General features: G+C 38.4%; 1 protein-coding gene and 1 pseudogene across 2 annotated transcripts; both read right to left on the bottom strand.

The window, feature by feature from the left end:
• Positions 1-637: 637 nt before the first annotated feature.
• Positions 638-3,584, bottom strand: LOC144044915 (plasma kallikrein-like; annotated as a pseudogene). The gene is made up of 11 exons (XR_013291387.1): positions 3,505-3,584; positions 3,320-3,395; positions 2,721-2,763; positions 2,483-2,639; positions 2,296-2,405; positions 2,039-2,201; positions 1,796-1,894; positions 1,619-1,726; positions 1,435-1,541; positions 877-1,019; positions 638-811 (listed from the first exon to the last, which is right to left on the bottom strand). The product of XR_013291387.1 is annotated as a plasma kallikrein-like (transcript).
• A 167-nt stretch (positions 3,585-3,751) lies between these two features.
• Positions 3,752-24,175, bottom strand: sema4e (semaphorin 4e). The gene is made up of 15 exons (XM_077557334.1): positions 23,666-24,175; positions 19,558-19,846; positions 17,091-17,236; positions 14,262-14,324; positions 14,083-14,181; positions 13,915-14,014; positions 12,248-12,355; positions 11,997-12,142; positions 10,791-10,972; positions 10,543-10,696; positions 10,247-10,442; positions 9,024-9,139; positions 8,784-8,941; positions 8,644-8,696; positions 3,752-6,831 (listed from the first exon to the last, which is right to left on the bottom strand). The coding sequence occupies exons 2-15, from the start codon at positions 19,664-19,666 to the stop codon at positions 6,359-6,361; spliced, it is 2,103 nt and encodes a 700-aa protein (XP_077413460.1). The 5' UTR covers positions 19,667-19,846; positions 23,666-24,175; the 3' UTR covers positions 3,752-6,358.
• Positions 24,176-24,597: the final 422 nt, after the last annotated feature.

Genomic DNA, 24,597 nt, shown 5'->3' with positions numbered 1-24,597 from the left:
TAGTTATTTATTTTTATTGGCATGATGAATGCTCAGTTATTTCCTCATCTTTAGAATTTATTTGAACAGAGATTGATTCATCATTAAAATTTGTATTAATCACATATTTTAATTGCTTGACGGGCCTGATTTAAAAAATAAAAATAAGGGGAATTTAATCGTAAATAATCACATAATTTTATATCCGTTTTAAATTTACAATAATAAAAAAAATTCTGTTTTCATAAAAAAATAATGAAAAAAATTACTTCACATGAATTTTTGACGTCTATAATCATCAATGGCAGTGAATGAGTTAATATGAAAAGAAAAACTGAGCTGTCACGTCAAGTCATTTACCTTTAAAAACATACAGCACCTGTATTTGAATGTGATGTTTTAACAGCACAAAAGCTGCTCCTTCAAGTAGAGAAACCTATAGGACTAACTTTTTAAAGACAATACAGAAGATTACTATGTCGAATTAAACACTTTACATAGGTTTTATAGAGCAATTTGGAAGTCCAAAACCTTTTCGGTCAAAATAGAGCACAGCCTAAATGTGCGCCCTCTGCTGGATTGACCCGGTAGTGTATACAAACAAAACCCACTTAAACGTGGAAGTGTAAACTGTTATTCTACCCATACCACAGATAAGTTTAATTTTTAATACATTTTTTTATTTTTGCTGCAGAAATTAAGATGCACAGCAGTCATGAGGTTGATCATCTAAACGCAGTTCCTCTTAGCGAAGCCGGAAATCAGATTGGCCACTTTAGCAACTCTGGGAGGAGCTGGCAAGGTGATGACGCGTTTGAGGTAGCAGCGGCGCCTGTCACAAACAACATGTATCAAACTATCAATGTCAAAGAGACAGCAGAAAGTCCAATACCGTACCTGTGTCCGGGGTTGTTTGCATTGATGTAAGTGTAGAATTGACAATTATGATCAATAGAACACGTCTTCTGGCACGTTTCTGCGTCATCCATTAGCTCGAAGCGAATGTCGGACCCGTGGAAATCGACACCCTTAAGAGCCGTCTTGGCCCAGTCTGTTGGCACGGAACAGACAAATGGGAACAAAGCAAACATTCATTTTGACGACTAAGCAATGAGTTACTTCAAAACAAAGGCATTTTTTCCTTGGGGGGCGCAAATGAGGAAATACTGTACTCTAAAACAGCCAGTAGGGGGGGACAAGAGCATTTCTGTGGATTGATAATTACATTCTGCCCAAGAATGTACATAAAAAAAAAAAAAAAGTCTCCTGGCAGAGTACATTTAAAAAGGGAAACTGATATATTTAAAGATTAGAAAATTCATTTTATACAAAAAAAAAAAAGCCACCAGTGAGAGTATGCTTTCAAAGGCAAAAGGGATGCTATCGCTAGCTGCTACAGCACAAGCATAGCATTTTCGTTTACTTACAAAAAAATAGGTGATGAATAACACTTACTGGAATCTTGTTGACAGAAGTGCGTTGCTATCCCAGATGTTACACCTCTTTGAGCACCAATCACCAGATGATTGGGATTGTTTTTCAGATGACAGGTGAGGGAATGACTGCACACAAAGAATCAAACCAGTGTTTTTCCTCTCCAAATAATCAGTAAGTGGGAATAAACAAATCATTTAATCACCTGTCGTAAGAGAAGTAGGAGCATCGTGGGTGAGCGGAGCACAACGCCAGACAATACTCCGGCAGATTGTGACTCAAAGGGTTTTTGGGAAACAGTTTGAGGAACATACTAGAACACAACATAATACGGTTAAGAAAAAGAGAGTTTACACAGCATTACCTTGGCTTTTTTTCTTACCCGTGTCCAGGGGCCGACTAAATTGGACATTGTGTGAAAAGCCAGACACCATGTTGGCATTTCTGTAAGGTCCAGGTGAATTTCAGGTGGCATTTGTACCTAAATGAGAAAAGTATCTTTGTTTTGGTGACAAAATTAAAGTACTGTACACATTTTTTGTTACCGTTTATGACAAGATTTCTAACGCTTAGTCAAACAAATTAAACACGGCTTTGGTTTCACCAGGCAAGTGGCTTAATTTACCTGAGGTCCTCAGGTGTGTAGACACCATTGATAAATGTAAAGAACTGGCAATGAGGGTCTTCAGTGCACACTCTTTGACACTCGTCATAGTTGGCTGTGAACAACAACCGATAATCTGCTCCGAAAAAGTCCATATTGCGATACACGTGAGGCAGACAAGGTTCTTGGAGAAAAGTAAAAAAAAATTAAATAAATAAAAAAAGTGAGAATACTTTCAAATTAGACACATTTGGTGTAAAATGGCTGAGGGGGCATACGTGGGTTTGGGCCGCAAGTTTTGAGAGAATATCCAGAGGTGATACCAAGTACATGGGTCTGAATTCTGGGCTGTGTAGAGGACATGGGCTTAAGGTAGCAGTGGAAGTTCCTGCAAAGAAACCCCAGAAATAATAAGACAAACTCTTCAAAAAAAAAAAAAAATGCTGTTAAATTTTCTATTCCCACCTGTTATCAGCAGTCCAGTCAGCACGTAAAAAGGAAAAGAAGACACAAGACGGATGCTGTGTGCACAAATGCTGACAGTGGTGCACATCGGGAGAGAACATAAACGTGAGGTCCGGTCCCGGAAAGTCAACATTCTCCAGCAATTCTCGTCGACATTCTACACAAAAAAAGAGGGTAAAAAACAAAAAAATATTATCAACAATAAACCACATGAAAATGAATACACAGACTGTTTTACCTTCGCCAAAGGTGCAATTGCCAATTGCTAACAGAGAGTAGCCCTATTAGGATGAAAACTGCCGCCATGTTCTTAGTGAGTCCACAAAGCTACTAACTGACTGTTGTGAGGTTTCCTCTTTTATACCTCACAACGTCTACGCTGATTGGACTTGATCTGTCCTGTGATTGGCTAACACATCCATCCATTTACTGCCGCTTGTCTAGGGTCAGTTTGCAGGTGAGGTAGCAGCCCCAGCAGGTAATTTGCTGCTAATTGATTGATTGGCTAAGGCAACACGAGACTTTCTCATAAACTATCCACCCCGTTAGCGTGTTGCAAATTAGCATGAGAGTTTTTGTGAATAATTTGTATTCAAACACTGATGATATTGAACTCTTAAGTCAACAACTTAAAAATCTTATATAGAGATACAAATGTGAAAAGGGAGTAGCATTTGGAGTGACTATTAAAACACAGGAAAAACATTAGCTATCCAGGATAAGCAGTGTTTATGTTCAGGGTCACAGGGTGCCGGAGCCCATCCTGGCTGACTCCTCCCTAAAACTGGCTGCCGGTCAGTTGCAGGGCACGTAGATATGGACAACTCACGTTCATACCGTCACGGAGTGGGAACTGGCGAGGGGCTTAAGGGGCCTAAATCTCGAGTTTACAAAGCACAACATGGTCAGGCACCTGAAGAGATGATAATGCTTCATCAACCGAGTAGAACATAATAACGGCAGTAAAAGTGCCGTTAGGACCGCATTATGTCATAATGGGACTATTGCTGCTGTTTATACACCTGTTGTCGTGGCCATTGTTCTCGTTTCCCTCCCCCGGTTCCTCAACCCCTCCGTCCCATTTCCTTTCTCCAGCTGCCATTTGTTTCCTCTATCTCAACTCAATTGGACCAGACCCGGGTTGTGTTCCAGGTTTACAAGATTTTGAAAGCTTGGATGTCACGTTTAAATGTCGGCAAGTCTGGCTTTTGAAGGATGAAGGATTCTTACTATTTGCGTGTTCATTGATTAATAAAACATACAATGAGATCTGTGAAAAGAGATATTTCCTTAAGAATTTATTACACAAATTTGAGGACAGACGAGATTGGAGTTTTCCGGCTTCATCTCCTTTCCCATCTGTCTCGTTTCTTCCTCCGCTCGTGTGTAATATCCTTTGTCCTAGAAGTCCCTCCCATAGTCACATGATATCTCAATACAGTTGACCAACTGCCCCTCCCCCTCTTTGTCCCAAGATGGAACACAGGTAATCAGATAAGAGTTGACGTTGTTTACAGAAGAGACAAAGAGAGAGACTCTGAGGAGCCGTCTTATAAACAAAGGGTCTAATTAACACATTCGCTTTCCCCCACCTCATATGTTCTAAGCAGAGAACAAAGAAAACCAACCCCCTCACATCATTTGAATTCTCACACAAAACTATACTGAGTAAATCAAAGCAATTTTGTCCAATTCTAAATAGTTATAACTAAATCAAAACAGTTATAATTAAATTGAAACAGAATATTTACTTCACTTTGAATTGATTTTGCTTGGTCCACTCATTTCTCGCTGGATGTGCTTACAATGTCAAATACACAAACATCGTATGACGCTCAAAAGCTTTGATAATAATAATAAAAAATTAAACACACACAGAGGGCATCATGGTTAACAGTGTTTACTGTGTGGGTTTAGCATAATATGTGAAAGAAAACACCACTTTATAAACAACGACGGGACAACCAAGAATGTCACAAACAAAATGTAGAACAAAATCTGTTGGGGATCGTTTGGAATGAGTGAGTTTTAAAACAGCCACCTTGAAAAAATACACATAACATCCACATCTGTTTTACACAAAAGTGGCAAGTCGAGGCAAAAATTGGAGACAGTTGAACCACCAACAGCCATTTAGGGGGCCGGGGGGGTTTCCTGTCACAAAACAAAATACAAGTTGTGAATGAAAAAAATGCCTCCATTTGAAGGGAAACATGCACGCGTTATAAGACAGGCATCAACCGCATCTTCTCTCGTGCACTTTATCACCCTGCCGCCAAATTACAATGCGTGTTATTGTATTGTGTCTTTTCACACTTAATGGGGGGGCAGTCAATCAAGAGACCCGCCTATTAGTAAACAAAAAGTCCATTTCCCACAATATGCAAAAAGAAAGAAGCAATTTTATCCAGCTTGGACCGTCTCTTTGCTCAAACCGCCCAACATTTGTTTGGCTCTTAAAAAATAAGTCATATTTACACCTAAAATGTACGAGTTCCCACAGTCTTAAAGGGGAAGTCAACACCAACATTTCTGATTTACCCCCCCCAAAAAAGGGTGCTGTGCCATCTTTCAGATTTTTTTTTTTTTTTTTACTTTGGAACACTCTTGGTATTTATGTGATCTCAAACAATTTGGAAATAAAAAGATTTAACAGGAAGAAAGAATGAATGAATTTAATTCTGAATAAAGATTTGTGCAGATAAAAATGATGAACTTTAAGTGTCTTCCTTTGGGCTCATAGTAAAGCTTTCAAAAAAGAAAACTGAATTTTAAATAAAGTTTTTAAGTGACTGACTGATTCTAGGTGGCATATGACAAGTTGGGTCGAACCATTCTGGAATGGGGGAGATGCTGGGTTTTTAGGACACTCAAGTTGAATACACTATTGAATATAAAATAAATTTTATGAATTTAACTTTTTATGAAATATTTACATATACTTTTGAAGTATATATTTTAACTCATTCACTGCCATTGACGTCTATAGACGTAAAACAATCATTTGAACTATTTCTATTGGTTTAACATTTTTTTCCACTTTTGTCAACAAGAGTATGAAAACCCAGGGGGGGGGGGGGTATTGTACATTCAGACCAGATATAAAATTTGTGATTAATCGTGCGTTAACTATTTAAGTCTTGTGAATAATTACAATTAATTAGTTTAGCTTTAATTGTAATTAATCGCATGACTTCACTAGTTAACTCATGATTAAATCACACATTTTATATCTGTTCTAATTGTACAATACATTTGTTTTAAGTTTTCATACTCTTGTTAACAATACTGGAAAAAATGTTAAACTCATAAATAGTTCAAATGAATTTTTGACATCTAAAGCCGTCAATGGCAGTGAATGAGTTAATATCTCCAGTACCCCTTCACGTACCCCCATTTGGGAACCACCGTTCTATGCAGCCTCACGAGTCTAAATACAGTATTATGGTTAATATTGTGTTAGTGGAACATGAGTTAAGCAGCAAAATCCAGCCGTTTTTATCAATATTAGAAGGCGGCCATTTTGCCACTTGCTATCAAGTGAAAATGACATCACAGTTGCTCAGCTTGAGAAAACAGGCGATCTGTGATTTGCCTGAACAACTGTGATGTCATCTTCAGTCGACAGCAAGTGGCAAAATGGCCGCCCCCTGAGATGGATCAAAACAGCTGGATTTTGCTTCATAACCCATATTTCACGAATCAGAATGTCATGCTAAGGCTAGTGAGCTCACATATGACGTATTATTGGCAAGAAATATTGAAGGTTGTGGAAGTCCACGTTCAAATTTGAGACTGCAGACAGAAAACGGATTCTGGCGGTGTCATCTATCTTCTGCTGCTTCAGCAGCCCCCAGTCTGTGTGGATTTGGTTCCTCAGAGTGGACCCGGATCCTCCTGGCCATTTGACTGGTAAGATTTTCCTCTCTTCTTCTTACCGCAGTTCCAGGGCAAAGGAAGATGGCCCTTGTAAAAATTCCAGGCCAAAAGCGCCACGAGAGAAACCGCCAGAAGCCCAATGACAACCTGCAGTCCGACGGCAGAGGGGCCGTCCCTCTGAGCCTCGGGTGATGGAGGTTGACCTTTCACGCTGAGCTGATACTCGGTGACAGTGGCCGAGTACTCGTCCACTTTGGAGCGCTCCAGCGACAGGCAGCGGTAGCGGCCGGCGTCCGGGTCCGAGGCGTTGAGGATGAGGAGTCCGTCTTGCAGGATCTGATGGCGAAGCGAAGAGGCCACGAGACGACCGTCTTGCTCCCAGTTGGTTGTCGCCAGGTTCGACAGTGAAGGGCACACAAGCTTCACGCTCCCGCCAGGCAAGAATGAGCGGCTCACAACGTGCACAGGGTCTGAAAACAAACAAAAATGTCTTAGGTTTTGGGTTTACTGGTGAAAAAAAAACACGGCGGGGCACAGAGAAACCATGTGCCTTTCCTCACATGGTTTCTCTGTGCCCCACCATAATTTGAGGTCTTATGAGAAATATGTAGGGGTAGGATCACTGCAAAAAAAACAAAAACTACTCCTTTTGAGTACCAAGTTTGTATATTGTTTAGTTGTAATTGTTTTGTTTTCATTAATAGGAGTGTCAAAATGAGTGCGTTAATTGGGAGTTAATTTAAAGTTAATTTAAAGTTCTTTCAATGACCGCCCCTTATTTGGAAAGCCTGTACTGTGGGAATTTCAGTCGTAACACAGCAGAAATGACCACGTCGAAATTTAGCAGTAATAAATATATAATAATAAATATATTTGTGGAGACTGGGGTCAAGTTGCATTTTACAATTTAAATAATGTGCAGAATTTCACAAGTTACTTCATGTTAAAGATAAGATAACTATTAACTCATTCACTGCCATTGACGGCTATAGACGTTAAAAATTCATTTGAACTATTGCTATTAGCCCCCCCCTTTTTGTTAACAAGAGTATGAAAACCTAGAATTTTTTTATTGTGCATTTAGAACATATATAAAATTTGTGATTAATCGTGAGTTAACTAGTGAAGTCATGCGATTAATCATGATTACAAATTTTAATCACCTGACGCACCTAATTTTTAATAATCTTTTCTTTTTTTATCTTTTCTTTTTTTTAAATAATAAAAATAACTAGTGAAGTCATGCAATTAATTACAATTAAAAATTTTAATTGGTTAACGCCCCTAATTTTTTATTTATCTTTTCTTCTTTTTTTAAAAAAAAAAGCTTAAAAAAATAAATTAACAAAAGTGGAAAAAAATGTTAAACTAATAGAAATAGTTCAAATGAATTTTTGACGTCCATAGCCGTCAATGGCAGTGAATGAGTTGATATGAAACGAAAAATGCACTGAGCTGTCACCAACGTCTTACAAATGCAATTATGCCATCTAGTGGCAGAAAGATGACCTCAACGCAAATCAATATCACACATTTAATCTTAACTCAATTTGATGAATTATTATGAAATTACTTACCACATTTCTCTTAGTTTCATATTTTTTCCACCAAGAGTATGAAAATTTAGAGATTTTTTTTCTTGTACATTTTGATGTACATTCAGAACAAACTTTAAAAAGAAGTGCGATTAATCGTGAGTCAACTATTGAAGTCATGCGATTAACTACAATAAAAAATTTTAATTGGCTGACGCCCCAAATTTTTTATTAATCTTTTCTCCTTTTTTAAAAAAAAAAAAAAAAGCTTAAAAAAGAAATTGACAAAAGTGGAAAAAAATGTTAAACTAATAGCAATAGTTCAAATGAATTTTTGACGTCTATAGCCGTCAATGGCAGTGAATGAGTTGATATGAAACGAAAAATGCACTGAGCTGTCACCAACGTCTTACAAATGCAATTATGCCATCTAGTGGCAGAAAGATGACCTCAACACAAATCCATATCACACATTTAATCTCAACTCAATTTGATGAATTATTATGAAATTACTTAGTTTCATATTTTTTCCACCAAGAGTATGAAAATTTAGAGATTTTTTCCCCACAAATTTTTAAAAAAGTGTGATTGATCGTGAGTTAAATATTGAAGTCATGCGATTAATTACGGTTAAAAATGTGAATCCCTGCCACCCCTAGTTTTTAACGGATGTTACTCAAATAAAGGGGAACAAAACCTGTCCTGTCCTGTCCTGTCCTGTCCTGATATTATAGTGCACCAACTCACCAGCTGTTGGGCACAGAGAGGCGTTTCCATCCCTCACACTCTGGATGAGTTGCCTAAAACAGATCACAAGGATTTCACTTAGCTTGGCTTAAGTCCAACCGTCATAATGCTCTTTACATGAAGACGAACGTCTCGTCTACCTGTTTGTACTGGAAAGCGCTACGCAACTGCCAGCATCTGTGTCCCATCCACAGTAGGGATCTCTGGCCAGAACGCAGTCCAAACAGGACAAGGATCTCCCGCAGGTGGCTTGAGGTACCTGCACTGCTCCGTAGTCCGAACCAGCATATAGCTGCCCCTGTCAATGTCGATTGCGGTGAATGCACGCAGGCTGTCATGCAGTACACGATGAGCGCCACGAAAAAAAAGCTGTAAATTACCGTGACGTGGGAAAACCTCAAGACCTTAATCGCCTCGGGAGACTGGAAGAGCTGAACTTGCTCAATGATGAACATCTCGCCGTCATAGTTTACGGCTTTGAGGAGGGTTCCATCCTCTGAAGACAATTGGATTTGCAGGATGCAAAGGAAAATGAAGGCCACACAGAAAAAAAAAAAAACACGTGGAATTAACTCATAGAATGACGAGGAAAAAATTTTGACAGATTTTGCGATTAGTAGTCCATTCAACATCTGATCAACATTTTCCCCTCAATTTCACTCCCTCTTCATGCTTTCCTTTTTCCCTCATTTAAGAAATTCGGGGCGCGAATTAGCGAACCGCCAGGCTTCTCGTCTTATCTCCCTCTTTTGGTCATTAGTCAGGTTTTGTCTGCCGTTTCCATTCAGTTTCTTTTTTGCAATTCTTGAAAATTTTAATAAAAATAGGTGGATGGAAACCCTCCAATTGTTGTGTAAAGGCTTCTTCCATTTTATTCCTTACACTTTTTTGACGTACTACTCCTACCACATTTTTTTCAACCGAGTCTCACCATTCCAACCCCAACATATTACAAAAAAAATCATGTCAACATTGCTCGCATTTTTCTCATTCCAAAAATTCCCACTTTCCAGAAATTCGACATTTTCAAAAATTACATGCTTTTTTTTGTTTTCCCCCTCAAACTTCTTTTTTGTTTTTTTACCAATTCAAACCATTCTAACTTTTAACTGTTCCGTATCATTTTTCCTGGAAAACGCTTATTTGAGGTTTCTCCCCGTTTTTTTCTCCAGGATTTTTTGGGGGATAATTTATTTTTTCCTCAAATCATTTATATTTTTTAATGTGGATTTTTCAGTCTGTCAAGTATTTTTACTTTTTAAACAATACTACACTACAGCACTCGGCAGGTTTTTTGAGCCGATATCCAACAGTTACATTTTTGCATCATGACTACACTTTTAAAAGAGAATTGTTGAATGTTAATATTTAAAATAGAACGTATTTATACATTTTTGGGAGCAAATAAGTGAATTAATTCACTTTGGATGAACTGAATTCAATCGGTGTTAGCACTTGAAACAATTTCATTAAGCTGGTCAACAATGTATTACGATTGTATTTTCATTATTTTCCTGTTATGTATGCAACTTTATTCCTGTAATATTGTCATTTTTTTCTGGTCTAATGAAGTCAGTAGTGACATGCAAGTGTGCGCACACACCTGTGCCTATAAACATCACATGGTACTTCTGGCCATCCGTTGCCTCCACTTGGTTGACAACAATGCACGTGAAGGCGGCTCCTTTTCTCTCCAGTAGAGGCTTTGTGCCTATTGGCTGAATAATGTCATCCATCAGCGGCTTATCTTTGATGAAGTGAAGGGTTTGGTCTGGGAGGTTCAGAGATTGCGTTTCACACTGAGGGGGGGGGGGGGGGGGAAAGAAAAGAAGAGAAAAAGTTCTGCTGAAGTATCCTCTGAAGGACAAATCGACATTCACAGATTTGTTTTGCACCCACAGATCCAGGTCGAGGGTCTGGGACCTCGCCACTATACGCCACCCAAATAAAGGAGGTTTCCACCGGGACCAGCGTCTTGAACTGCCCCTCCGCAAACACTCGGTTGATGTCGGATGTGCTGTACGCGCACACCGCAGACAGGTCGGACGTGTCGCTGTGGCAAAAATACACAAAAAGATGAGCCAGCTGGGCTGAGACTGAACCAAAACACTCCGCCGTCTAAGATTAAAAAAATAAAAAAAACATACGACTGTGGGGTAAAGATGGCGTAGAATAAACATTGACTCCAGTGCTTGTTGTGGGGGTCGCACCAGCGATACGTATTCTGGATGATGTTGGGCAGCTGCGAGCCCAGGACAGGACATTCCAGACGGGCTTTCAGGAAGGATGTCCACTTTCTCTGCAAGGTCCTTCGACCTCCCACGTCTCCCTGGGGAAACAAAGACAGCTCGTAGGACAACAAGCTTCCCACTATTGCAACATTTAAGGCCCGGATTACGCCTCTCACTTTCAACATGCGGCATTTGATCAGACCAGGGCTGAACTGGCCATCTGGCATACAGGGTAGATGCCCGGTGGGCCTTTTAGGATCGATGTGGTGCTATTAAATTATTATTTTCCTCCATTTTACCCCCAGAGACCAGCTCACAATCTAGAGGTGGTGGCCCATTATTCCATTTACAATATAGAGAGCAAGTTGTTCAGATCTGACAACCCTTTTTTTCTTGTCATTTTTAATTTTGTTTTGTTTGAAGAGTTGAAACAAAAGTTGACAAGCCTCATTTGTATGGAGTACCAAAAGTGCCAAAATTAAATAAATGAATACACCATTAAATAAATGTGTCATTAATTCATTAAATGTTTCACTTATTAATTAAATATGGGATTAAATCAATCAATGTGTTATTAACTCATTCACTGCCATTAACGGCTATAGACGTCAAAAATTCATTTGAACTATTTCTATTAGTTTAACATTTTTTTCCACTTTTGTTAACAAGAGTAAAAAAACCTAGAAAAAAAATATTGTACATTTAGAACAGATATAAAATTTGTGCTTAATTGTGAGTTAACTATTAAAGTCATGTGATTAATTCTGATCGCCTGACGCCCCTAATTTTTAATAATCTTTAAAAAAAAAAAAAGATTATTAAAAGAAATGTCTAGGTTTTCATATTCTTGTTAACAAAAGTGGCGAAAAAAATGGAAAACTAATAGAAATAGTTCAAATTAATTTTTGACGTTTACAGGCGTCAATGGCAGTGAATGAGTTAAATGCGTCATTAATGAATGAAATGACCTATATTTATTTGTGTATCTCTCCCTCCCATGTCAATGTTTTTTTGTAACATGATGATTATAATGTGCCAAGAAACCAGGTTGCGCTACAAGGTTGTGAAAGCGTTATGATGAAGTGAGAGCAAGGAAGTTTTTTTTTTTTTTTTTTTTTTGACCTTGCAGACACGAGCAACACGGGAAACCACCACCGGTTTCCTGTAGCAGTCGTACTCGACTGCCGTCTCGCTGAAAAACAAGTAGACCTTGTCATCGTCGCCCTGGTGGCTTTGTGGCATCTGAGCCAGGGAGACAAAGTTGGGCTCTGATATGGAGAAGAGAAGAACAACAATACGACTCGTCAGCAGCTGATTCCGTTCGAAAAGTAGAGGGAAAAAAAAATGCTCCAAAAAGGTCAAGCACACGTCACCGTTGAGCCAGGAGGTTTTAATCTCAGTGCGAATGGGAGGAGAGCTGCGCATCAACACCAATTCCGAGCCCAGGAAGTTCATTGAAGTGGCCGAGTACAAGCTGTCGTCTGCCAAAAACGCACATGCATACATTTACGGTACAATAACAAAAGGGTGTCAAAATGTACGTGCTCATGTTGAGTTGATTTAAAGCTTATTTAAAGCCACTCTTTTTTTTTTTTTTTAACAAGTGATTAACTCATTCACTGCCATTGACGGCTATAGACTAATAAATTCATTTGAACTATTTCTATTAGTTTTCCACTTTAATAAGAGTATGAAAACCACAAAAATAGTGATTAATTACGATTGAAAAATCTAATCGCCTGACGCAATTTAAAAAAAATAAAATATTAAAAAAATTAGGGCCGCCAGGCGATTATTTTTTTTTTATTGTAATGAATCACATGACTTCAGTAGTTAACTCACGATTAATCACAAATTTTATATCTGTTCAAAAAAAAAAAAAGTCTAGGTTTTCGCACTCTTGTTAACAAAAGTGGAAAAAATACGTTAAACTAATAGAAATAGTTCAAATGAATTTTTGACGTCTATAGCCGTCAATGGCAGTGAATGAGTTAATGGAAAAGCCTGTACTGGGGGAATTCCAGTTGCAACGCAGCAGACGTTGTCCACGTCAACATTTAGCAGAAATACATTTTAAAATAATTAGTGCTGTCAAAGTTAAAGTGTTAACTGATTAATTAATCACAAAAAAATTATCGCATTAATCATGAATTAACGCAGATTCATTTTGACCATAGATGATCCTTTTAGTGTGACAGCGGATGGCTAAAATAAAAGGTAGCACATGTTGTGTTAGAGCAATAAACATAACTAATTAATTACAATTAATTAGTTTAGTTTTAATTGTAATTAATCGCATGACTTCAATAGTTAACTCATGATCAAATCACAAATTTTATATCTGTTCTAAACGTACAATAAAAACTTTTTTTCTAGGTTTTTCATACTCTTGTTAAAAAAAGTGGAAACATTTTTAAACTAATAGAAATAGTTAAAATGAATTTTTGACGTCTAAAGCCGTCAATGATAGTGAATGAGTTAAGCTACTAATCGGGATTAATCAAAATTCTAAGATGTGATTCATCTGATTAAAAAATGTCATCGTTTGACAGCTCTAATAATAATGCATACATTTGTGGAGACTGGGGTCAAGTTGTATTTTACAATTTTAAAAATGTGCAAAATTTCACAAGTTACTTCAAGTTAAAGATTAGATATGAAAAGTAAAATGCACTGAGCTGTCACCAACGTCTTACAGATGCAATTATGCCATCTAGTGGCAGAAAAATGACCGCAACACAAATCAATATCACACTTGTTTTTGACAGTACAGTACATCTTTTTAATTTTAACTCAATTTTATGAATGATTATGAAATTACCGTATCAATGACTAAAAGATGCAGCCATATTTCTATTTAACATTTTTCCCCACTTTTATGTTAAGAGTATGAAAACTTAGGGAAAAAATGTATTGTACATTTTGAACAGATATCAAATATGCAATTAATCGAGTTGACTACTGAAGTCGTGCGATTAATTACGCTGAAAAAATGTAATCACCTGACACCCCTAGTTTCCAACATGCAATGTCTACTCACCAACCATGATGGAGGCGTGCCTTTGGGAGGGGTTAAACGGACATTTCCCTTTCCCGTCTTCTCTCGTCATCTCCCGAGTCAGTTTCCCATTTTCGTAGGACTGCCAAGATAATCACAACATTTAATTTGCATGAAACGCGAGAACGCAAGAACATGAACGTGTCTCACCAGGAAATCACACTCGGGATCAAACGCGTTGGTGCCGCACACATACATCCTGTTATCCGCCATCTTGTGCAGGATCTTGATATAGTTCTTGCATTCTGTCTGTTTGGAAAAAAGCAACACGTGTGTTCATTTCAACATTTGAAGGATTTTGAATAACCCCCAAAATCTTGTAAACTCACTTCAAGATCTCGCCCTTTGTTGTGACAGTCACTTTTTTGCTGTGGAGTCACCTCCCATCTCACCTGTGAAATATTCGTAGTGTCAGGCTTTTTAACACAGTTGACTTTTGTGTCATATTTTGAATTGCTTATTTCAATTTGTTCCAAAATGGCACACAAAAAAACTCTTCTTAAAGTATTTTTTTTAAAGTCATCACATTTACAATGTGCAAGTCAACCTTAAACATTTCTTGACGATAATATGTTAAATGTGACCTCACAAGTCTAAACATGACATTCTGATTAATATTAGATTTGTGGAATACGAGGTATGAAGCAAAATCCAGCCATTTTTGTCCATCCCAGGGGGCGGCCATTTTGCCACTTACAATCACAGCTCACCTGTTTTCTGAAGCTGCGCTGTGATTGGTTGTTACCTGAGAAACATTGATGTTACCGTCAGTCGACAGCAGGTGGCAAAATGGCCGCCCACTGAGATGGATAAAAACGGCTGGATTTTGCCGCTTAACTCATATTCCACAAATATCAACCAGAACACCATATTTAGACTAGTAGGGCTGCATAGAACATATGATTGTTTTAAAAAAAAAAATGGGTTGACTTCCCCTTTAATGCTCTAACAAAGATTTTTTTTGCATTCTGCAAAAGCTCAGAATTGCAAACGTAAGCACATTTTTCCAAGAAAAAATATGAATTCACAACACTCTCATTTTGTCCAGGGCAAGTATGGGCAGCAAGGGGCCACTGTTTTTCAGCAGTGACACTGGGGGTAGATCGATCCAAATGTCGATATTATCGATACCAAGCCTGTATCAAAATTGGATCGATACCGGCAATATAACTTAAATGCAGCAAGGGGCCACTGTTTTTCAGCAGTGACACTGGGGGTAGAGGTGGGTAGATCGATCCAAATATCGATATTATCGATACCAAGCCCGTATCGAAATCGGATCGATACCGACAATATAATATCCATTTAGTAGTTTAGTTTCAGTTTGGCTCTTTTATGCACTGCTGCGGTTTGGCTAACGAGATAACAGGCATGTCACCGCCCACTCCACTTTGGTCTGTCGGAGCGGAGCAGGCAGATTTGGTCCCGCTCCTCCCCCCCCCCCCCCCTCTTTCTGTCGTGTGCTGTCACGTGACTTAGCATCTTAGCATCTCATCTTTGTACTGTAGTAGATTGCCTGAACACATACAGTTTTGTACTTGAAAAATAATTTGTTTTGCATGTTGTTTTAGGTTTTGTATTTGGTGCATGACATCTTGTTTATTTAGGTTGAAAAAAAGTCACAAAAAAAGTGCAATGAAGGCCGAATTATAATTTTTTTTTTGTATTGGTAGTTTTTGAACAGTATATGTTTGATAATTGGTTTACATTTTCCCCCCTATTATCACTTTGTTTAATTAAGAAAGTACAACCAAATATTTTGTGATGGTTGTAATGTTTCTGGAGGGGAAAAACATTAATAAAATTATTTTCTGTTTATCAACAAACTTTGTCCTAAATTTGTCCTTTGCTTAAAAAGGAAACACAGCAACACTTAAAGGTTGAAAATTGATTGTTATTTAGCAATTTGATGATACAACCACCTCATTAATAATAACAAAAAACATATATATATACCATAACATTTTAAAAGGATCGATATTGTTATCAGTATCGGCGATACTGGCCCTTTATTTACTCTATATTGGATCAATACAAAAATAGTAACTGGGGGAGTAGGGGGAGGGGGCACATAGGACCATGCATTTCCTAAGCAGATGTGTGACAAAAAATTATATATTTTAAGTGCACATGCGCAAAATGTGCTTGTAACACATTTCATTTTTCATGATGCATTTCTCAACATAAAGCACATAATGTGATTTTTTTAAAATATTTTGCTAAAGGAATTGCTCTTTCCATTCAAGGACTTTTAGAAAACTGCTAAACAACTACAGTATGTTCATTCTGCATATTATTCTAAATCAGCAAAAAAAATTCTCCCATCAAGTGGTGAATGGTGATATTACAACTTAAAAATGCAGTGGGTGCATATTTTGTAGTTCGACATCCGTGAACTGGCAAATTTTCAATTCCACCCCAATATGTAAAAAATAAAATAAATAAATCCATTTTTTTTTCTGGTATTGTTTTACATTTTTAATGTGTATCAGCATTTTTGGGGAAATAATTATTTGGGTTTAGAAAAAACATATATAAAAAAATATTTTTTTTTAGTGGGGTTTAATCAAGGGGCCGCAGTGTGTGGTTTGAACATAATTTGTTCCTGCAAAGTGTTCAAAGTACGAATTGTTCAACCACCGAAACATTTTTTCCCATAGGAAATAATGTAAATGCAATTAATCCGTTCCCATGCTCCAAAAACAGAAAATTCCTATTTTAATTTCTATTTATGTTTTTTTACATTTACAGTACAGTATTTAAACAATAAAAATACTTTACCTTACCTGTTGTGGTGTGATGGCATCAGTGGATGATAAATGCTACGTTAATGCTTGCTTTAGTTCAGGCATTTCTTAACTCAAATTTTTTTGGTCGAAGTCCGAATTGTACGACTTCCGAGACATTCAAACTCCGAGGTGCCACTGTACATGCTTAACTCAAGGCTTCAATAAAGTATACAGGCCGGACAAAAAGTCATTTGTCCTTTCATTCCATTCCAACAAGGCGTGTGTGTGAATAACTGCCGCTATACGTCATGATCCTCCTTTTTCCCCAGAAGCTTTTATTGCCATTGCTCCGCGCCATAAAATGGTAAATCGTTGAGGATTTATGTGGCAGATTTTCAAACGACAAATGAGCGATGTTGTAATTCTTACAGAGGCCCGTTTCTTGGAGATGTCGTCAAGGTCGAGCGCAAAGAGCGCCTCCCTGGCGCCCAGCAGCAGCAGTTTCATGTCCTCTCGCAACAGCATGACGGTGTAGTTGGACACGCCCTCCTCGTGAAAGAGGCGAGCGGCGCTGCCTGAGGGAGGGACAGACGGGGGTCAACTCAAGAGTCATTGTTTGGAATCTCGTAAGGGATCCACAACCTCCACTAGTTTTATTTTTTGTGTGTGTGTGGGGGGACAAAAACATGTGATGGTGCACAGGTGTGCCTTAGACTGCCCGCATTAAAAGGCCATTCTGAAAGGTGCAGTTGTTTTTTTTGGGGGGGGGGGGGGGTCTAATCAGCATCTTGATATGGCACACCTGTGAGGTGGGACGGATTGTCTCGGCAAAGAAGATGTGCTCACTATCATAGATTTTGACTGCTTTGTGAACAATATTTGAGAGAAATTGTGATATTGTGTATGTGGAAGAAGTTTTAGATTTTTGAGTTCATCTTATAACAAATGGGAGTAAAAACAGAAGTGTTGCATTTATATTTTTTATTTGTCTATTTGTTTGTGTAATTGTTGTAAGTACACTTCTGCAGAGGAGCTAATACTCTTGCACACTCTCTCACAATGAGAGCGCCACTGCCACCTACTGTAGTGGATGTGCAATTGCACTTTATTCTAGTACAGCAACAACAACAAAAAAAGGCCCCTGAGGTAGAATTTTGTAAAGTTGTCGCAGTGAACGCTTAAAAGACTGCAAGTCAAAGTATTTAGTAAGTTATCGACTAATTGAAATAGATAAATAAATCTTAATAAAAAAATAGATAAATAGTTTTTTCACATTATTTCATGGTTCATTGGCTTTTTTTAGCGGAAGCCTAATCTATAAAATCAAAATATTAATAATAATAAAAATAAAATTGTAATAATGATTAATGTATTGCTGTCAAAATGAATTGATTAATCGACAAGTAATAGATTATCAAATTAATCAACATCTATTTTAATAATTGAGTAATCATTTGGAGCCATTTTTCCATTTAAAATGTTCCCAAATCCTCTGATTTCAGATATATCAACAGTAATGCACTAATTGCTTTGTGTTTGTTAAAAAAATACATGGGAAGAGGACATGAAGAAAAATTTTTTTTTACTTCTTTTTCACATGGATTTAATTTCTTGTGCGCAGATGGGAAAAGTGTGTGACAGTGCTAGGAGACTACGTTGAATAATATATATTTTTTTTAAAAAGTAAGCTTTTATCTGTATTAGATGTTCTTATGGTGAAAACTTCACCTTATTTATTGAATGACCCTGGTATTATTTTTCAATGAATTCCAGAAGGAGCACAACGTTGATCGGGAGCAGCTGGCATTTGATTGGGGGAAAGATGATTTGAGATTCAAGTGTTTCGAGTCACAAATTTAACTCTTAAAGGGGAAACGGACCCAATAAAAAATTCTTGACAAAAATATGTGCTATGCATCCCCACTAGTCTAAATACAGTATTCTGGTTAATATTGCATTAGTGGAACACGAGTTGAGCAGCAAAATCCATCTGTTCTTGTCAATCTCAGAAGGCGGCCATTTTGCCACTTGCTGTCAACTGAAAATTACATCACATCATCTACGCGGAATTCAAACACAATCTGCTTCTTCCTCTGGTCGTTGAATCGGTGAAAGCTGATGCCTGTGGATCTCACTCTGCTTCATCTATCCTTCCTTCCTTTCTTTAGTCTTTCCTTTGGTCTATTGAGGTCTCCCTAATTGGCTGGAATTTAGATGTTTCTAGGGTTGGTGAAAGATTCTGGTTGGTAACCCTTTGGGTAGTAGGTGATGTCTGGTCTGTGCTGGATTTCACTTTTTTTCTTTGATCCTTCCTCAGGTCTCCTGACAACCTTACGACTAGCTGGATTCTGAAGTATTCGGTTTAGGTGAACGGTATGGGATTTTTAAATAGGCTTTAGGTGAATTAATGAGCACACACACATACAAAAAAAAAAGTGAGAGAGAACAATGATGATGACGACATGTCGAATCGGGAAGATTACCGAATGGACAATACTGAGCTCTCTCTCTCAAAAAAAAAAAAATTACATCACAGTTACTCAAGTCTCAGTAACAACCAATCACAGCTCAGCTTCAAAAAACAGGTGAGCTGTGATTGGTCGTTGCCTGAGCAACTGTGATGTCATCTTCAGTTGACAGCAAGTGGCAAAATGGCCGCCCCCCTGAGATTGATCAAAACAACTGGATTTTGCTTGATAACTCCACAAATGTAATATTCATCGGAATGTCATGTTTAAACTAGTGAGGTCGCATATAATGTATTATTGTCAAGAAACGCTTAAGGTCGACTTCCCCTTTAAGTCAAGGCACCGCCGCGTTTCCTTTATGATTTTTCATTTGATTTTGGACTGTAATCGGGTCACCCAAGGTTTGGCAAGACGGTAACAACACTCACTGTGATAGGGCACATATCTGCGAGGGACGCAGTCCGAGGGTGAGTCATCCTCCAGCATCAAGGCCAGAGGTAGGAACCAAAACACGCTGATGGAGAGCAGGGGCCGCATGGCTTCTTTTGTGTGCTGAGGGCAATTTAAGATGCACCGCTTCAGTCATCCAGTCGTAGCACAGGCAACAAGTGGCGTCATCTGTGAAGCGCTGACGTGCGGACCGAGCGAAGGGCCCCTTCAGCGCTGCCGCTCGGCAGGCGGTCCATGGTGAGATGGATGACACGGACTGGAGGGAGGCTGAAAGACGCAAAGTTGCACAGGCGTCAAAACTTTGAGAAATGATCTCGAGCAAACAAACAAAGGAGATGGGGAAGAAGAAAAGGCTGCAGCGTGGCAGTCATTCTGTCAGCGCCATAGTGATGTTAATGCGGGGCCGTGAAAAGCATTCAGCGGGGCGTCAACGTCAGCCCTCCTGCAAAACCAACAGATTCACACACAGCGAGCCAAAGCTTGGAGGACACGCAGAAGGCGTGCTTGTAACGCTGCTTTTGCAACCGTGGTTTCCCAAATGCTGCTCTTTTGATTCCAAACTCATTCGAGTGCGCAAGCCCAGGCTCGTTTCTTGCCATTGTCTCCTGACTGATTAAGACAAAGTGCTGAGTTGGGTGTGCGCTGGCGTCCGCGCCAAGAGCCGATGAGCCGCAACATGTCGGAGAATGTCGTTCTGATAAGACACTTCGCATTTTTTCAGCCTGAGGCCAAAGCCGGCCGTTGACAACGCACACACACTACCTTGACTGGCATTCACTCAAAATGGAGGACCAAAACTGCCAAAATTGAATATAAACAAATAAAATGAATACATAAATAAATGTGAAAATAAAAACAAAGATAATTTTTTTTATATAAATGTAAATAAAAAATAATAATATAATATAATATAAATATATATATATATGTTTTAGGGGTGGGAATCTTTGAATGTCTCACAATTCGATTTGATTCCGATTTTTGGGTCTGCGATTTGATTCAGAATCGATTTTCGATTAAGAACGATTTTTGATTCAAAACGATTTGATTGACAATGATTTTTGCTTCAATCTGCATGTTCAAGGAATTGTAATGATCTACTCCAGTCTGACTCGCTAATGCTAATTAGCGCGCTACTCGCGGCACTTTTATCACTCAAAAGAACGGCTCCACACTGCAAAAAAAAACAACTTTTATTGGAATAACTCGATCGTGACTTTTTCCTTCTACTCTCTAATGTGGCTACAACTTAACAGTGTATTAGACCGCGTGGAACCACACTGCCCCTAAGTGGTCAAATTAGGTACAACATGAACAGCGCTCCAAATAAAGGCACACACAGACAAAGGCAAGACAGTATAAAATAATTTAAATAAAATCATTTAGAATCAATTCTGAATCGTACTAAATGAGAATCGATTTTTGGGCACACCCCTAATATATATATATATATACACACGTTTTTATTTGTTTGTAATTTTGGCAGTTTTGGACCTCCATATGAGCAGAACCATGTGCTTGTTGAAGATATGCATAAAAAAATGTGTTTAAGAATGCTGACAGCTTTGCTTTTAGTGTTACCAAGATTTGAGCGTACTAGTCTCACTTTAACGAATCCCTCGACATCTTTACTCGCTGCCCAAATCCCCGCCCCCTCACCAACACGCACAAGTATCATTTTCAAACATGGCCATTCATAATGCCGTATGAAACGGTGACGTTGTGATAGTCACAGTACTCTGTGCAGGGCTAAAAATATTAAGCTAGCATTGCTAGCATGGGCTGATTACTGGTTTACAGTGGTTTTAAAAAGTCAAGGCTTTTTCTTTTCTTTATTGAAAGGATAGCTAAGCAGGGCACAATATGATTGGCTGCTTGCAGACTTGTATAAACGCGCCACCTCTTTCAAACTAATTGCCTTCAATTCACTTTTTTCTCCTCCTCGGCATAACAGAAGAGGGAGGGATCAAGACCACATACTGCAAACACAGATGACTTTTTTTCTCTGATTAATGTACGTTGTCCTTATGAGAGAGAGAAAAATGTCTGCGGGGCCTAGTTAGCCCCAAGGACAACATGAGTAGCCCATGAGTATCTAGCTCATCCTAGATGGGGCACTTTGACTTGCTAAGATTTAATTAAAAAAAGAAAAATGTAAACATTATTTATTTATTATTTAAACTTAACATGATGCACATTTCCTCAGTACTAAATATTGTATATATTAAAAAAAATACATAATAGATTGTATTCAATTGAGGGCTTGGGGGGTCTGTTTTTGTTTACCCATATATATATATATATATAAATAAATAAAAGGACATTATAGAACTGTAATTTTGATATAGCGTGAAACTGATATAATTGTTCATAGTCATCACACCGTCAGAATTTAATATTAGCCCATACCGAGATGCATGCTTTCATAACGGAGTGTTTCTATGACAGTAACTATTAGTTTGAAGTTTCAGCTTTTGGAAAGTACAGGCAATTTAAAATCAAAAAGGTAATAAATAAGATAGTCACACTTTTTGTCTCTGTTTGTTTTTCCACATCCTGTTGTAAAAAAATAAAATAAAATCGAATGAGTAGCACAAAATGGGTCCATAGAGGTCTGATTTTTATTTTTTTTTGGCACATGTAATTTCACAATCGGACAAACTGCCATTCACACCTATTGGAGATTTCAATTAACCTAACATGCATGTTTTGGAGATGTGGGATGAAACGGGAGTATACTGTACGCTTTTGTAGTAATTTTAGTAAACTACTTTTTATATCTTTACTTAATGTACTGTATATGTACATGGGAAAAGGCAATGATGCATATTCATGCTATCAAACATCAAGAATATTTTAAGTAGGCCTACTTTTTTTGTATTGTTTGGGAGGCTATTATTCAGAAATAATGGCCCTTGTCCATAATTCCCAAAACAGATGGAAGCATCAACAATATCATAAAATCATAATAATGATTGTCATGAAATAATGCCACTTGCTTCCCATCTTAGTTGACTTTCAAGCACCGTTTGACCGGACTCTACAGCTGTGGTTCTCAGCTGCTGTTAAAAACAATACAATTGCTTTTGTTTGTTTAAGAATAGCCTCTGAATATACATGACAAAGTAAGTGACATTTTAAAACGCTGTTACAAAGCACCAAAAACATGTTCACGGAGTAGCTCGTGACTAGAGCGCGAGTAACACTTCCTGATGCTTATCCAATATTGGACGGAACTTGGTACGCTTCTTAGTGTTCTGAAAAATACAAATACATGTCATTTATTTATTTACAAACCGTCTGTGGCCAACAAGTCCAGAATCACTGCTCTAAAGGGAATATCGATGTGGTAACTATGGGTTGCTATGATTGACTGAGGTAATATATTTTCCAGAATGTTCCACCTCAATTCACGTTTAGATGCAAATGACCTCGATTTGTGGAGAAGTGATCATTTGTACTGGTTAATCAAAAGGGATGACACCTGACCTGTGCAAAGGCTAATACTGTAGTGGCTATTCACCTTTATTGAGCAAAGGCACGCATTCTATAAATAAAAATGACAGAAAATGTGACTATGCTGAAATATGGATGATATGGTTTCAATTTATATACAGATTAGTGTGACATCTGGAACTGCTTATCTGAATTTGAACAAAAAACGATTGGTCTATTTAATAAATGGCAATAGGTGCATAAACAAATTAACTCTAGCTATAGAACATTTCATTGTTCAGTCCATAATTAAATGTCATCGACACAGACAGATTAACATTGGATTATTTGCAGTAAATTAGTTTTTTTTTTTTTTTGGACCAATGAAGTTTAACTGCATCTCTGTGGCTAAGAGAATTACTACACATTATTTAAGTACTTAGTGAGCTTGAACGATTCAGATTGACCCACATTCAAAAATACACAAGGAGGGCGCATTAATCCAGGGTGTACAGTCAACATTAGACGTTAATCGTTTACCTGAACACGCCCTCAATATTATATTTTTTTAAATCCCGCCCCTGATTTACTTTCTAGACCAGGAGCGCGCATTAATACAAACATGTGAACAGTCAATAATAAATCACTCACCTGCGGATCGACACGCCTCTAACACCACTAGAAAAAAATAGTCCCTCGCCACCTGTTTCCACTTTAGTCATACACTCCAAAATCACCGATAATAATCACATTTTGGTAGTTGGTGAAAAAAATTGTGTTAAATGGCGAATTAAAAGTTGTTTGGGGGGAAAAATGAAGTAGCCGTCGGGCGCGAAAGGTGATGAGTGTCGTTGTTATTTCCTGTTAGAAATATCCGAGCAAAAACAGACGCCAAAAAAGAGAAGGTTGCGCTTTTACTTCGCCCTCACAATGGAGCAAATATTCCTTCTTGCAGAAAAGCGTCCGCTATTGTGTCAATGAAAATAGTTGCTGGTGCGCCGTCGGTTCCTCGCAGTCTTTCTTGTGTCTTGTCAAGGAAGCGTTAAAACGGCAAAAGGTGCTGATCTCTGGGCTTGTTTAATCCCACACACATTCTTGCACTCTACACTACTACGGCGTGTGTGGAAGACAACTGAGAACAAGTGGAGGGGGTAGAGTTCATGGTTTGGTATGGCCCCGCCTTTAACTTTTTTTTTTTTGCACAACTAGCCCAAACAAGCGTAAAGAGAGAGAGAGAGAGAGATCAGTTTTTGTTTTTTGCCACTCCCGCAGCAAACTGTGTTTGGCTGAGGAATTCAGGTTTAGCACTCATGATGGATGGAATATGTGCCACCAGAAACTGAATTTGAATGGACTGTATGCCGGAGGTGGGACTTCCGGGTTTTCACCCATCAATTTTGTTTCGGTTTCCGGTTTGCAACGTGTGTGCCGCGTACCAGTACTTGCGCTTCCGCCTTTGTGGCCCTCGGTTGCCAAGCATTTTTGATAGCAGAGACGCCCTCTCGCCGATGAGCGGGAGCGCGCGGTTGGGGGGCACAGGGGTGGGAGTGCAAGTGTTGGAACGCGGCCACTGCGGCCGGAAA

This window comes from Vanacampus margaritifer, chromosome 2 (genome assembly GCF_051991255.1).
Source record: "Vanacampus margaritifer isolate UIUO_Vmar chromosome 2, RoL_Vmar_1.0, whole genome shotgun sequence".
NCBI classification, from domain to species: domain Eukaryota; kingdom Metazoa; phylum Chordata; class Actinopteri; order Syngnathiformes; family Syngnathidae; genus Vanacampus; species Vanacampus margaritifer.
This window is presented reverse-complemented; position numbering and strand designations above follow the sequence as displayed.